This window comes from Acanthochromis polyacanthus, chromosome 15 (genome assembly GCF_021347895.1).
Source record: "Acanthochromis polyacanthus isolate Apoly-LR-REF ecotype Palm Island chromosome 15, KAUST_Apoly_ChrSc, whole genome shotgun sequence".
NCBI lineage: Eukaryota > Metazoa > Chordata > Actinopteri > Pomacentridae > Acanthochromis > Acanthochromis polyacanthus.
The window spans coordinates 23559734-23573581 of record NC_067127.1 but is presented as its reverse complement, the minus strand read 5'-3'; the positions used below and the strand labels follow the sequence as shown (position 1 = coordinate 23573581).

Here is a 13848-nt window from a genome sequence, read left to right as displayed (position 1 = left end):
GGAGAAAGATGGGAAAAGGGGATTTGGGATGCCAGGTGGGACGGGGGGGGGATGAGGAGGAGGCCCTGACAGTGGGCTTGGAAACATTTGATCAGCATCTCATTCCAGGCTACCCTAAATTAACACCACTGGCTGCAAAAATGTTGTTCAAGTTTGGGACGATCTATCTTTGTGAGCAAGTTTTCTCAGTAATGAACATTAATAAAACAAAACTGCGCACAAAGCTCACACATAAGCACTTAACTGACATGCTGAAATTGGTTGCTGCTCAGGACATGATGCCTGATACTGATGCACTTGTGCAGGCGAAAAGATGTCAAGTTTCAGGAGCAAATACGAAGCAAGAATAAATCCTGTAAAATGCTGCTTTAAACATTGTTGCCCCAGGAAAAAAAACAGTTGCTAAATGAAAACTTACTGCTGTAAATACTGTGAAATTCAGTGTTGGTCATCAGATTCACTACAAAAGTGTTTGGTTGAGTGGAATATTATTTCTAATGGATGCATCCATGTTATGTAAATAGTTTTTTATGCATATTTTACGTATATATTTCATACATAAACAAGGCAGGTGACAACTTTACTTTCTTAACTGTCTGTATAAAATAGCTGCTACTTAAGATTTAAAAGTGTGCAGAGTTAATTTAGGTGTTCACAATTACTTTCCAGATGTGGAAAACGGACTTCAAAAAATTTCTATATCTTGATAAGTTTGATTTTTTTAAATTCCAGGACTATGTTTTTAAGTTACACATACTTGTGACTAAATATGTTGTGCCATTGTACAATCACTGTGACCAGTTGTAACGCACTATGCACACAAATAAATGTTAAACTGAGTCATAGTGTTGTTGAAATTGCACTTACTTTAATCTCTGGTTGTTTCTAATATAATTTTGAAAAGGACAGTTCATTACATATAAAGATTTTTCTAATATACTTGTTCTCCTTTGCACTAAAACATCAGAAAAACTTAGACTTATTGTTACTTCTCGGTAATTATGCTATAAGTTTACTGGTCCGGCCCCTTTGAGATCAAATTAGGCTGTATGCGGGCCCTGGACCAAAATGAGTTTGACACCCAAAATGATGGTGTCGAGGTGCAGATGTCTCATTGTTTTTACATAGCTATTGCCTCAAGTCCTCTTCTTGTGTTTCTTCCTCACCTCCTTTTCTGACCTCCTCTCTGGTGGGAGGGACCAAGACACCAGGAGAGGAGTTCAGAAGAGGAATCGAGGATGAATTAACTGTTAAATAAGACGAGGGAACTCATTTCACTTTTAATTCCAATAAAAAATGTATTCCATTTTATAGATGAAACGGCCAGTTGAGTACAAATGCTGTTAGTGAGCAGTTAACCCACAGCCCAGGAACTGAACAAACGGAGCTACATCTTTCGTGCAGTGTCTTTCTCAGAGTGACTTTATGCAGCTATACCTAACAGATCCTTCCTAAGTCTGCTGTTTTATAACCATCATACTGCCTATTTGTGTTAATGATTTATTTAGTTAACTGCAACTTGAACAAACTGAGCAAACATGTTTGAATCACAAGCTCCTGTTTTCCTTCTGCTACATGCCAGTAAATTAATGAGGAATGAGGTGTGAATTGCAGCATCACAATGTGACCTCAGCCACACTTCCCTCGTTTAACAAGGATTAAGATGCATGCATGCAAATATGAAACACACACACATAGACACAGACACACACACACACACACACCCTGCTCTGTCTGCCAGGTACTTCCCCAGACATTAATCGCGAGTTTGTTTCATTTGAAGACGGTCGCTGTTCTCATGGAGATGACATAATCAGACTAAATTAGAACCCTCTGGGCTCCCAATTGAGTCCCAGAGATTTGTCTCAGCTGTAAAATTTCTTTTTTAGCTGAAGCTCAAATGAGAGGCACAACTGTTGTCTTTCTCTTGAGTCAGATAAAAGCCTCTAAATTTCAGAATGACATTTCACAGACAGCTCATAGCTGTGATGATGGTGGGATTGCAAACCATTTTGTTCTTAAAGGACACTGAGGTGTTCTTAAATGTATCCATTACAAAATCAATCAAGAGCCGTAAGAAAATGCTTTGTAATGCTGCATAACTGATTGTTGAATGAATGAATGAATGAATGTTTTTATTTCGGACGTGACAAAAAGAAGCCACAAAAACAAATCAAAATATTTAAACTAAACAAAACAAAGCAAAAAATAATAACTCAACATAGTTATTACGAAGCTTATTTACTTCTACCCCTTCTCCATCTCCACCATCAGTCACTAAGTACCCCACTCCCATAGTTATTCATGTACATATTTACAAAGAAATAGAAAATAAACAATATAAATAAACAAATATTAAGAAACCAGTGGTATACCCGTGTCAAAGACCCTCCTCTTTCCTGTACCTCGTGAAAACCATATTTTTCTACTGCTTCTTGAACTGGCTCGTGCTTTGACGTTTCTTGAGCTCCACCTCCAATCCGTTCCATAACCTGACTCCACATATTGAAAGACAAAAGGACTTTAGTGTTGTTTGAAATCTACCATGTTTTTATTTTAATTGCCCCTCAAAATATAACTCCTATCTCTGTTAAAAAAAACTAATTCTGAATAATTACAGGAAGTTGGTTGTTGCTTTTTACATTGTTTGTGTTGTTTGAAAATGAACCAGGTCAGAGAATTTTAGTATTTTTGATTTTAAGAAGAGTGAGTTTGTGTGATCTCTATAACCAGTAAGCATTTATGTATTGCCCCAAACCTCTGTAATTTAGATCTGGTAAAACCAGTAAATAGTATAGAATGTGGAGTGGTTTGTGATCCAGATGCTTCAGTACTGAAATGCTTTGATTGTTACCACTTCTGTTGTCCCTCTATAAACAGGTATTCAACCAACATGACAGATCACAGCTACATCATCACTTTCTTCACTACCTGTTTCATTCTGCCTCTTGGGGTGATATTCTTCTGCTACGGGAAACTCCTCCGGAAGCTCAGAAAGGTTAGATCTTTCACAACACACACAGAAAGTATTCATTTCTGAAATTTGTTTCATGAAACATTTATAGTTTATTTATAGTGTGCTACCTGATTTTTTTAGTGACAAAAACTCAGAAGAGAGCCACAGAAACCTATAGGGAGAATGGAAGAAATCAGACTCCAGTGGTGCTCTCAAGTTAGTCTGATTGATTTGAATTGGGGCTTTAATTACAGGGAATATTTTGCAGGTTTTATAACATTAATATTAAAAGTTAGAATAATAGCAATAGTAGTATTAAGAAGCATGAAATGAAAATGAGAAGTAATGCATTTCAGCACTTTGCTAAAATGTATCAATTTGTTCATTTTACGCTAATTTTGAAAATGTTTTATTGTTTATTATATATTATACAACGCTGTTCAAAGTTTGGGGTCATCCAGGCAATTTCATGTTTTCCATGAAATCTCACACTTTAATTCATGTGCTAACATAACTGCACAAGGGTTTTCTAATCATCAATTAGCCTTTCAACATCATTAGCTAACACCATGTAGCATTAGAACACAGGAGTGATGGTCTAGGCTATATTTTTGATTCATTTAATGTTATCTATCACTGAAAAAAAATTATTTTCTTTTAAAAAATAAGGACATTTCTAAATTATCCCAAACTTTTGAACCGTAGTGTATATCTAATGTATGATATTTGATATTATACACACGCAGACAAATTGTTGGTACCCAACAATGGTCACAGAAATAATTTGAATCTGACAAAAGTAATAATAAATAAAAATGTTATCAAAATTAACCAATGAAAATCAGACATTGATTTTGAACAGTGGTTTAACAGAATTATTTAAAAGGTTGATGCTACAGGTACGGACCCGTACCCGTAGCATCTTTACTAGAGGTACGGACCCGTTAAGGTCACTGAAGAGCTGGCGCCAGTTAACTACTATTTGCTGCACATTACAGGCAGTTTATATGAATGACTTTGACAGTGAACATTGTATAATTTAACCAAAAATACACCGTCTCCTCTCACACTTTAGACATTGCAGTTTTTACGCTTTTAGACGCCGTGTCTAAATTGTTTGAAGTCCAGTTCCTATTCATTAGTTTACCGCGTTCAGTGGTGGAAGCGGCTGACGAACTCCATTGCAAATGTTCCCATTTAATTTCGGACGCTAATTTACAAGATAAAATTAAAGGATGTCGAATATGAAACAAACACTCGTGAATGGTGAGGAGCAGCTCTTTAATTCGGCATGAATTAAAAAAAAAACCACAAACTCGATTTACTGTGATATTGTGAGATTTGTTTGTGGTTATGTAAATTAGCCATTCAACAGAGTCCGCTAACATTAAAGTGACTGACGTGCAGTGTCTGTGTTGACAGACGTAGAAAATACGTCAGGGTTTTGTTTAGGTTGTTAATATGTAATAGTCTGTCGCTACTTTTGAAGGTAAAAAAATACTTTTAGTTTGCTGGCTGTTAGTTCCGCCATTTGTTTTGTTTGCTGTTTGTGCTTTATTAGAACAGGGTCACGTGAATAAAAAGTTTTGCTATTTTTAATAGTAGTGCCAATTTCAACCCCCAAATCGCTGTCCGTGAAAAAGTCAGATAATGATATTTATAAGACATTATGCATGATAGAAAAGAGAACAGCAGATGACTGACATGACAGGCTCAGCACGCTGATTCACCTCGAATCACGGAAGCGCCTTCATCACTTGGATTACCAAACCGGCTCATTAATATTTATGTACGTCGGATTACCAGCCAATCACAAAGCGCGTTCATCAGCCGGCTCATTAATATTCATGTACGTCTCAGTAATATTTATGGTAAGGTAAAGTGCCGTATCCGTAGGCCACAGGCTACGGGTACGGGTCCGTATCTGTAGACACTACGATTTATTTTAGAATTGATTTCAAGATTGTGCTGATCATTCAACAGCCCAGTCTATGCAGCACAAATGTTGACACCATATGAGTCACCTCGTAGCGTTAGATCCTCAGGTGAGAGTTCTTCTGAATCTTCTGAAGTTGACTCTTAAATCAAGAGATGAACCACCTGAGAGGACATGGCTCACATATTCAGTGACTTCTTCTCACTCATCATTACAGTCTTGCTTTTGATGTTGCAGCATTATCTTTTTGTTGCTTTTTATTTTTTATTGCTTTTGTTATTTTATTTTTATGTATTATTATTGATGTATTTGTGTGCTTCTTGTATTCCAATTTTAACTGAATTTTAATCTCACCTTTATTTTGCTTTGTTCGACCTTACTTTCTGGCTTTATGGGCGTCCTGCTTTTGCTTTGTCAAAACTCTTCTTTTTAAAAGTGCTCTACAAAAAAAAGCTGTTACTATTCATGTCTGTGGCACGAACCTGTTGAGCAAATGAAGATTTTCTGTTTCTGACAGGTATCTCATGGTCGTCTAGCCACCGCCAGGAAGCCCGAGCGACAGGTGACCCGTATGGTTGTGGTGATGATTGTGGCTTTCATGGTGGGTTGGACGCCGTACGCTGCCTTCTCCATCCTGGTCACAGCTTATCCAACCATTGAACTTGATCCCCGGCTGGCGTCCATCCCCGCCTTCTTTTCCAAGACTGCTGCTGTCTACAACCCAATTATCTATGTCTTCATGAACAAACAGGTAACTTCTTATTTTAGAGCCAGCAGGCCACAATTTGTCCTCAGGACTCTACTTGATGGCCTTTTCTTTTCATTTAGCAGCTGAGATTCTTCCAGGAGACATACCAGTACTCATATGCAGCAAATGAAAGCTGCTTTAAAATACTGAGATGTTTTTTTTTTCTGTTGTTGTTGGGTGTTAGCCTGTCTCTCAATAATGCATGGCGAATGAATAAATGAAAAGTGAAATCCAGAGAGTACAATTGTCCATGTGTGGCTCTGCTAAAAAATACATTAGCCTCCTACAGTATTCTTGTGGGGCTTGCAGTTGTGAGAGGGCCCATGCTTACAATTTTTCATGCCATTTACTTTGCTTCATTTTACATTGTGCTCTGTAGCTTGTTTTTCGCAGTGTATGTGAGGAACACACTCTTTGGGTAAACATTACTAGCTATACAAATATCAACTTCTGCCTTTGGATAGAGTGATGTTTTTCATTTGGGCTTCAAATTTTTAAAAGAATGAACTTCTGTTTTACAATTGTCTGCTAAATATCCCTCAATAACAGTTAATAAACAATCAAAGGCTTGATTGGCTCAACTTACACATCAGTGGTACCATTTTAATTCCAAGTTGTATTTGTTTGCTGACCCTATACAGGGTTGCTAATCCATGCTAATGTTAGCTTTTTCTCAGGGGTAGAGGCTAGATCTTTAGCTCGCTGTTACTGTTGACCAAGAGGACAAACTTACTGATGGAAAACAGTAAAGAAAAAGGTCAAAAGAATTTGCCTTATCCTGACAAAAAGCATTATAGGGTTACATGAGGTAGAATGAGACATTCAGTCAAGTCTGACAATGTTATTAAAACATGAAAAATAGAAGAGAGGGCATAGCTTTGCTCTATACATTCTTTTTCAAAACTGTTTGATGATGTTACTTTCAGCGTATCATGTGATTCACTGTTTTCTTCTTCTACCAGCTAAAAAGGTTATGCTATAACAGAGTTGTGTTCATGTTGTGGGACACACGTTCCATGCACAATAATTATTTAGAATGTATGTTGATTAAAATTTTTTTTTAGAAATTTGATGGGTAAAATGTCCCCCAGTTCTGGAATGACCCATATGCGTTTTAATTTGGAGCTACTTTTGATGTTTTGAAGCACAGTGAGATTTTGATGATGATATTTTTGCACTTTTCTCTGTAAGTTGATCATACTTTACTCAATAAGACTTTTTCAGTGTTGTGAGCTCACACTTTCCTCCCACAGTGATTGCAAGACCTACAGTCAAGGTCAAACGTTTACTTACATTTGTAAAGAACATCATGTCATGGCTCTCTTGAGTTTCCAGTTATTTCTGCAACTCTATTTTTTCTCTGATAGAGTGATTGGAACAGATACTTCTTTGTCACAAAAACATTCATGAAGTTTGGTTCTTTTATGACTTTATTATGGGTTAACAGAAAAAGTGACCAAATCTGCTGTGTCAAAAATATACATGCAGCAATGCTAATATTTGGTTACACATCCCTTGGCCATTTTCACTTTAATTAGACACTTTTGGTAGCCATCCACAAGCTTCTGGCAAGCTTCTGGTTGAATCTTTGACCAGAAGCTTGGTAGCCATCCACAAGCTTCTGGCAAGCTTCTGGTTGAATCTTTGACCGCTCCTCTTAACATAATCTGTGCAGTTCAGTTAAATATGTTGGCTTTCTGACATGGACTTGTTTCTTCAGCATTGTCCACATGTTTTCAATGGGGTTTAAGTCAGGACTTTGGTAAGGTCATTCTAAAACTTTAATTCTAGCCTGATTTAGCCATTCCATTAACACTTTTGATGTGTGTTTGGGGTCATTGTCCTGTTGGAACATCAAACTGTGGCCAAGACCCAACCTTCGGGCTGATCATTTTAGGTTATCTAGAAGAATTTGAAGGTAATCCTCCTTCTTCATTATCTCATTTACTCTCTGTAAAGCACCAGTTCCATGGGCAGCAAAACAACTCCACAGCATAATACTACGACCACCGTGCTTGACGGTAGGCATGGTGTTCTTGGGGTCAAAGGCCTCACCTTTTCTCCTCCAAACATATTGCTCGGCATTGTGGCCAAACAGCTCGATTTTTGTTTCGTCTGATCACAGACCTTTCCTCCAAAAGGTCTTATCTTTGTCCATGTGATCAGCAGCAAACTTCAGTTGAGCCTTAAGGTGTCGCTTTTGGAGCAAGGACTTCCTTCTTGCACGACAGCCTTTCAGTCCATGGCAATGCAAAACACGCTTGACCATGGACACTGACACCTGTGTTCCAGCAGCTTCTAATTCTTGGCAGATCTGCTTTTTAGTGGTTTTCAGTTGACTCTTAACCCTCCTCACCAATTTTCTCTCAGCAGCAGGTGATAGCTTGCATTTTCTTCCTGATCGTGGCAGTGACAAAACAGTGCCATGCACTTTATACTTACAAACAATTGTTTGCACTGTTGCTCTTGGGACCTGCAGCTGCTTTGAAATGGCTCCAAGAGACTTTCCTGACTTGTTCAAGTCGATGATTCGCTTTTTCAGATCCGTGCTGAGCTCCTTTGACTTTCCCGTTGTAGCATTTGTGGGCATTTGTATCCACTGAGCCCTATTTATATGGCTTCAGGGAAGTAACCAGCTGTAGTCACTCATAATCACTCACAAGAAGTTAAGAGGCAATGCTATGAAGCTCCTTTCATTGACACAACTTTCTAAGTCACCAAAATTGCTAATTCATGTTGCTGTATGTATATTTTTGACACAGCAGATTTGGTCACTTTTTCTGTTAACCCATAATGAAGTCATAAAAGAACCAAACTTCATGAATGTTTTTTGTGACAAAGAAGTATCTGTTCCAATCACTCTATCAGAGAAAAATCAGAGTTGTAGAAATAACTGGAAACTCAAGAGAGCATGACATTATGTTCTTTACAAGTGTATGTAAACTTTTGACCTCGACTGTAAATAGCTAGATTTTTGGACATAAATAAATGGCGAATGTCATGTTTTAACAAGACTCTTAATGAAGGCTTAAAAGAGCAAGCAGCGATTAAAAATAAAATAGTAAACATCAGTTATAGAGTGGTGCGTAAGAGACCCTCTTACCTACAGACTGTTTCTGAGAAGACAAAACACAACAAGACAGATGTCAAACACTGCTTATGCATTGTTTATGCTGCACAAATAGTCTTGTTTATTATACTTTAAACATGCTGTGAAGGGAACTATGTGGCATCAAATTGTAGTCACAGTCGACATACAGAATCCAGAAGCTTGTTTGTATGCTTTACATCACAATATTCCCCCATGTACACTGTACAACAGAAGTGAATCTAGTGCAGTTTTAGTTAACTGTGAAATGATTACAGTGTATTCATTCACAATAATGCATCACTTGTAAGTCGAAGAGCAGGATATTTGCTTTAATGGTAAATCAAAAACTGTCACTTTGGATTCACTACATTAAAACTATAGCTCCCTATAGTAGAAGATTCTAATCTTTTGTTTTTTCAGTTCTTTATGTTGCTCTACCTTTCTCTATTCAATATGTTCTATTGGATATAGGATGGGACACATTTAGTCGGGTCATAGTTTTCACTTTTCTAAAGACACTGTTCTGTGATTATGGCAGTGTACTTTGGATTGTTATCATGCTGGAATATTCCACTTTTGCTACATTTCCACAGACTGGGACTCATTTTGTCAGCCAGTGTTTTGGTGTATCGACAGACGTTCATGGTGTCATCTATAAATGTCATCTCTTCAACACCTTTTGCACTCATGTAGCCCCGTATCATCACACTCCCACCTCTGTGCGTCGCTGTTGGGACTGTGCATTCAGTCCTAGTCAGGTTCACAACCAAACTTGTTGGACCCCATCTTTATTTTGGGCTCATGTGAGCAACAATGTGCTTCCAGTATACATCAGGCTTCTTTTTGTGTTCGGCTTCTTTTCAGGTTCTTTAGTAAAGTTTAGACTTACAGCTTTGTGCAAACAACAGTGCAGGGTACTTTTCTTCCATAGAGGTTGACATTTTGAACTGTCCTTCACACTTACACTACCGTTCAAAATTTTGGGGTCACTCAGAAATGTCCTTATTTTTGAAAGAAACACACTTTTTTTCAATGAAGATGACATTAAATTAATGAGAAATACTGTCTGGACATTGATAATGTAGGAAATGACTATTCTAGCTGAAACAGTTGATTTTTAATGGAACATCTACATAGGGATACAGAGGAACATTCCCAGCAACCATCACTCCTGTGTACTAATGCTACATTGTGTTAGCTAATGGTGTTGAAAGGCTAATTGATGATTAGAAAACCCTTGTGTAAGATTAGCATATGAATAATAGTGTGAGTTTTAATGGAAAACATGAAATTGCCTGGATGACCCCAAACTTTTGAACAGTAGTTTAACTGTAACAAAAACTTGATTTTTCCATTTGATAACCCCTGTGCCAGTCTGAAGCAGGTCTATTTTTCAGAGTGAGATTGTATAAGAAGAAGAGCACTGTCCATGCTGCCATTACAGAATGACAGCCACAGCAGCTCTGATTTGTGGTACGATGACTCATTCTCCTGATTATTGCTACAACTGTTCCACTGATTTTTAGTAGGTCACTGATCTTCCTGTATCTTTTTCTGTCTTTGTGAAGTGTCCAAATCAGATTTTTCAGTTCCTCTGGCTATTCTTTCCCATGCAGACCCACGATGCAGATAGAAACAGCCCATAGGTCTAAAGCTGAGAAAGTTATGGTGTTGATGGGTGGTCATGGAATTAGGTTAATCAATGATCACATGTGGAATCACTTTTCAATTTTTTGGTCTTTTTAAATCATTTGTTTTTGATCATAACAAAAATAAAGAAAGTTTGGGGTCACTTACAAATGTCCTCGTTTTCAAAGAAAAGCATTTTTTTCAGTGAGGATAACATTACATGAATCACAAATACAGTCCAGACACTGTTAATGTGGTAAATGACTATTCTAGCTGGAAATGGCTGATTTTAATAGAATATCTACATAGGGATACAGAGGAACATTTCCAGCAACCATCACTCCTGTGTTCTCATGCTAAATAGTGTTAGCTAATGGTGTTGAAAGGCTAATTGATGATTAGAAAAGTCTTGTGCAATTATGTTAGCACATGAGTAAAAGTGCTAGTTTTCACTGAAAACTTGAAATTGCCTGGGTGAACCCAAACTTTTGAACGGCATTGTATGTGATATTGCACAGAGGTGAATTCACTTGTGTTGAATGCAGTACAGAAGATATTTACACAAGAGCTAAAGACTGCAGATTAAAAACAAAATGTCAAAGACTTTCATTTCATCAGCCTTCACACTCTGCACTGCAGAGAAGTTTTTTTTAAAATGCTGACTGAGCTGTGTGGGGATATTTTGATGGACTGCTAAGGTGCAGATTTTATGATATGACTGAAAACCTCATCAAGCAAAGTTTGCATGATGTTGTCTCAATCAGAGTCTTACCAGCTTGTTCAGCAGATGGAATCCTAGTTACTGTGGCAGTTATATGAATGTTTCATGTGTCACGATGTAGGCGCCATAGCACAGTTGTCTTCAACAAAATGGTTCCTGTGTGAGGAACTGAGCTCACGGTGCCCTTCAGCAGAACACTGATACTTTCCAGGGCTCACGACTCCTAAAATCATGGACTGACCATCTTCAGTTCTTTTGTATCTCTGGTAAACATGAGCCAGCTGTGTCCAGTTTGCCACATCAGTTGTCTTTCACTTGCACTGCATTGAATCTCTAACTATACTTCATTTAATACTGACGGCTCAGAAAGTTCTTTAACTACTTTTTCATGTTAACATGTGTGCTGTTCCATTTGCAGAGTGTACCATTGTTATTCTGTAGGATTATTTACTGTGCTGCCAGTATAGTGAACATTAAACCTGTCAAGGTTGGTTATGGTAAACATGACCAAAACGTGAGACCTGCCCACATTAGAATTTAATACGATTTATTTTTAGAAAGCGGAATAGAAGCCCTAATAGATCCTCTCTTTGTCTGTACTTGTTACATAACAAGATTGGATTTCCATGATACATGACTACCGCTGCTTTTAGATTTAGAAGGAGACTGCCTCCCACGATGCCAACGGTCAGAAGGCCTGAGCTAAAGGAACCTTCTATGTCAGTGTATTACATCAAATACAGTTATTTTGAAGCCAATTCACATGAGACTTTAAACAAAGGTGATTTTCTGCTTCTCCCCCTTTGTAAATCATTATGATATAACAAGGGTTAAAAATTCTGAATTTGAATGAAATTTTGGTTTTCATGGACAGAACTGATGCCAATTTAAAAAATCAAGTTGGTGAAAGTGGAAAAATATCCATCCATTCTCAATACACCACTTTATCCTCACTGGGGTCGCAGGGGGTGCTGGAGCCTATCCCAGCTGACTCAGGCGAAGGCAGGGGACACCCTGGACAGGTCGCCAGTCTGTCACAGGACTACATATACAGACAAACAATCACACTCACAGTCACACCTACGGGCAATTTAGAATAATCAATTAACCTCAGCATATTTTTAGACTGTGGGAGGAAGCCGGAGTACCCGGAGAAAACCCACACTTGCACAGGGAGAACATGCAAACTCCATGCAGAAAGATTCCAGGCCCAGGCTGGGATTTTGAACCAGGGATCTTCTTGCTTCAAGGCCAAAGTGCTAACCACTACCCCACTGCGCAGCCCGTAAAAATATTTTAATATATATTAATTTTAAAGCATTTTGAGAATGGGGTTGGCCATTTTTTGGCCACAAACACGCTGAGTGGGAGTTTTTTTGTTTTTTGGTTACTGCATAAAAAATTAATGATGCATAGAAAGCATTGATACTGCTCATTATTGTCAAACATTTAGCTGCAATTATGGTTAAAAATAAATCAGGTAGCATGTATTATTTGATTAAAAATTGTGATTGTGGGTGTTTCTCCCCTTTTAGATCATTGGCATTATGTGATATAAAAGCCATTAAAAGGGTCAAAATTCTGAGTTTGAATGAAACTTTGGTTGTCATGATCAGAACTGATGCAAATTTAAAAGAAAAACAGAAACATTTTAAAGCATTTTGAGAATGCAGACATTGGTGGGCATTTTTGGCCACGAACACGCTGAGTGGGAGTTTTATCTAATTTGCCTCTCCCTGCTCAAAAATAATAATGCATCATAATCAGTGTTGCTGTTAATCAGTTATATATCTCAGACTGTGCTATTAATAAAACAAGAAAAAACAGTGGCACTTGGAATATAGATAATGGTCATTTTTTAGGTTGTTTTCAACAAGTGCATTGTGCACACAAACTGACATTTAAAATAAATGAATATTTTATATGTGGGTCATTCCAGGTGAAATGACCAGATATTCCTTGGGGGTGTTGCCGTACCATTTTCAAATTAGTCCTAAATTTGCATGCCATTAGACAGTCACAAAAGTACTTTCTATGCAAAATTGTAGGCCTGTAGCTTAAATAGTTTCTGAGTTGAGAGGTCTGAAATTTTCAGAATTTGGGCTATAAAAAGCCTCGCCAGCGTTTTATGCATCTTTAAGTGGTTAATTCTCAGCCTCTAGACATACCAGAGAGCTGTGAGTTGGTAAACAAGGCCTCTGCATGTAGCTAGTGCCCCACAAACATCCCCAGGTGTTTCCCTACACTCTACAGGCCATGCTTTTTTGTACAGTGATAGAAGACAGATGGAACTGTCTTGTAGAAAAATTTGGGGTATCTGGTATCTGTCCCACACTGAGATTTTTGCCACCAAAAATAGCCAATTAAAAATCTCATCCAACTTTGGGAGCTCATATTTTCCAAACTGAGGTACCTAGAAAGCTCCAGTTTGCTAAGTTATCACACAAGTTTGTGTAGAATGGAACCCAGGGGTGTTGGAACACTTCTGTGCAGTATTTCTAGTACTTTTAAGGTCCCAAACCCCACTCGTGAATAGGTATCTCTTAATTTTTTTAGCATTTTTAGCAAGCCCCCATGGCCTGCAGAGTGTAGGGAAACACCTGGGGATGGTTGTGGGGCACTACCCAGATAGCAAACTATGGGTGAATCTATGTTGAGACCTAACGTAGAAATTATACAGAAAGCGCAAGGTTGATAAAATGTTGAGTCAACGTTTACTTACATAGATTACATGTTTGCAAACATAGATTCAACATTAATTAAACAT

General features: G+C 37.9%; 1 protein-coding gene across 2 annotated transcripts in view; it reads left to right on the top strand.

Moving 5' to 3' along the window:
• Positions 1-13848, top strand: part of LOC110957747 (vertebrate ancient opsin-like) — a 128108-nt gene that overhangs the window by 99480 nt on the left and 14780 nt on the right. For both annotated transcript variants that reach the window (XM_051959937.1, XM_051959936.1), the window contains exons 3-4: positions 2881-2998; positions 5410-5643. In XM_051959937.1, coding sequence (XP_051815897.1) covers positions 2881-2998; positions 5410-5643 — 352 coding nt within the window. The remainder of the gene's footprint in view (positions 1-2880; positions 2999-5409; positions 5644-13848) is intronic.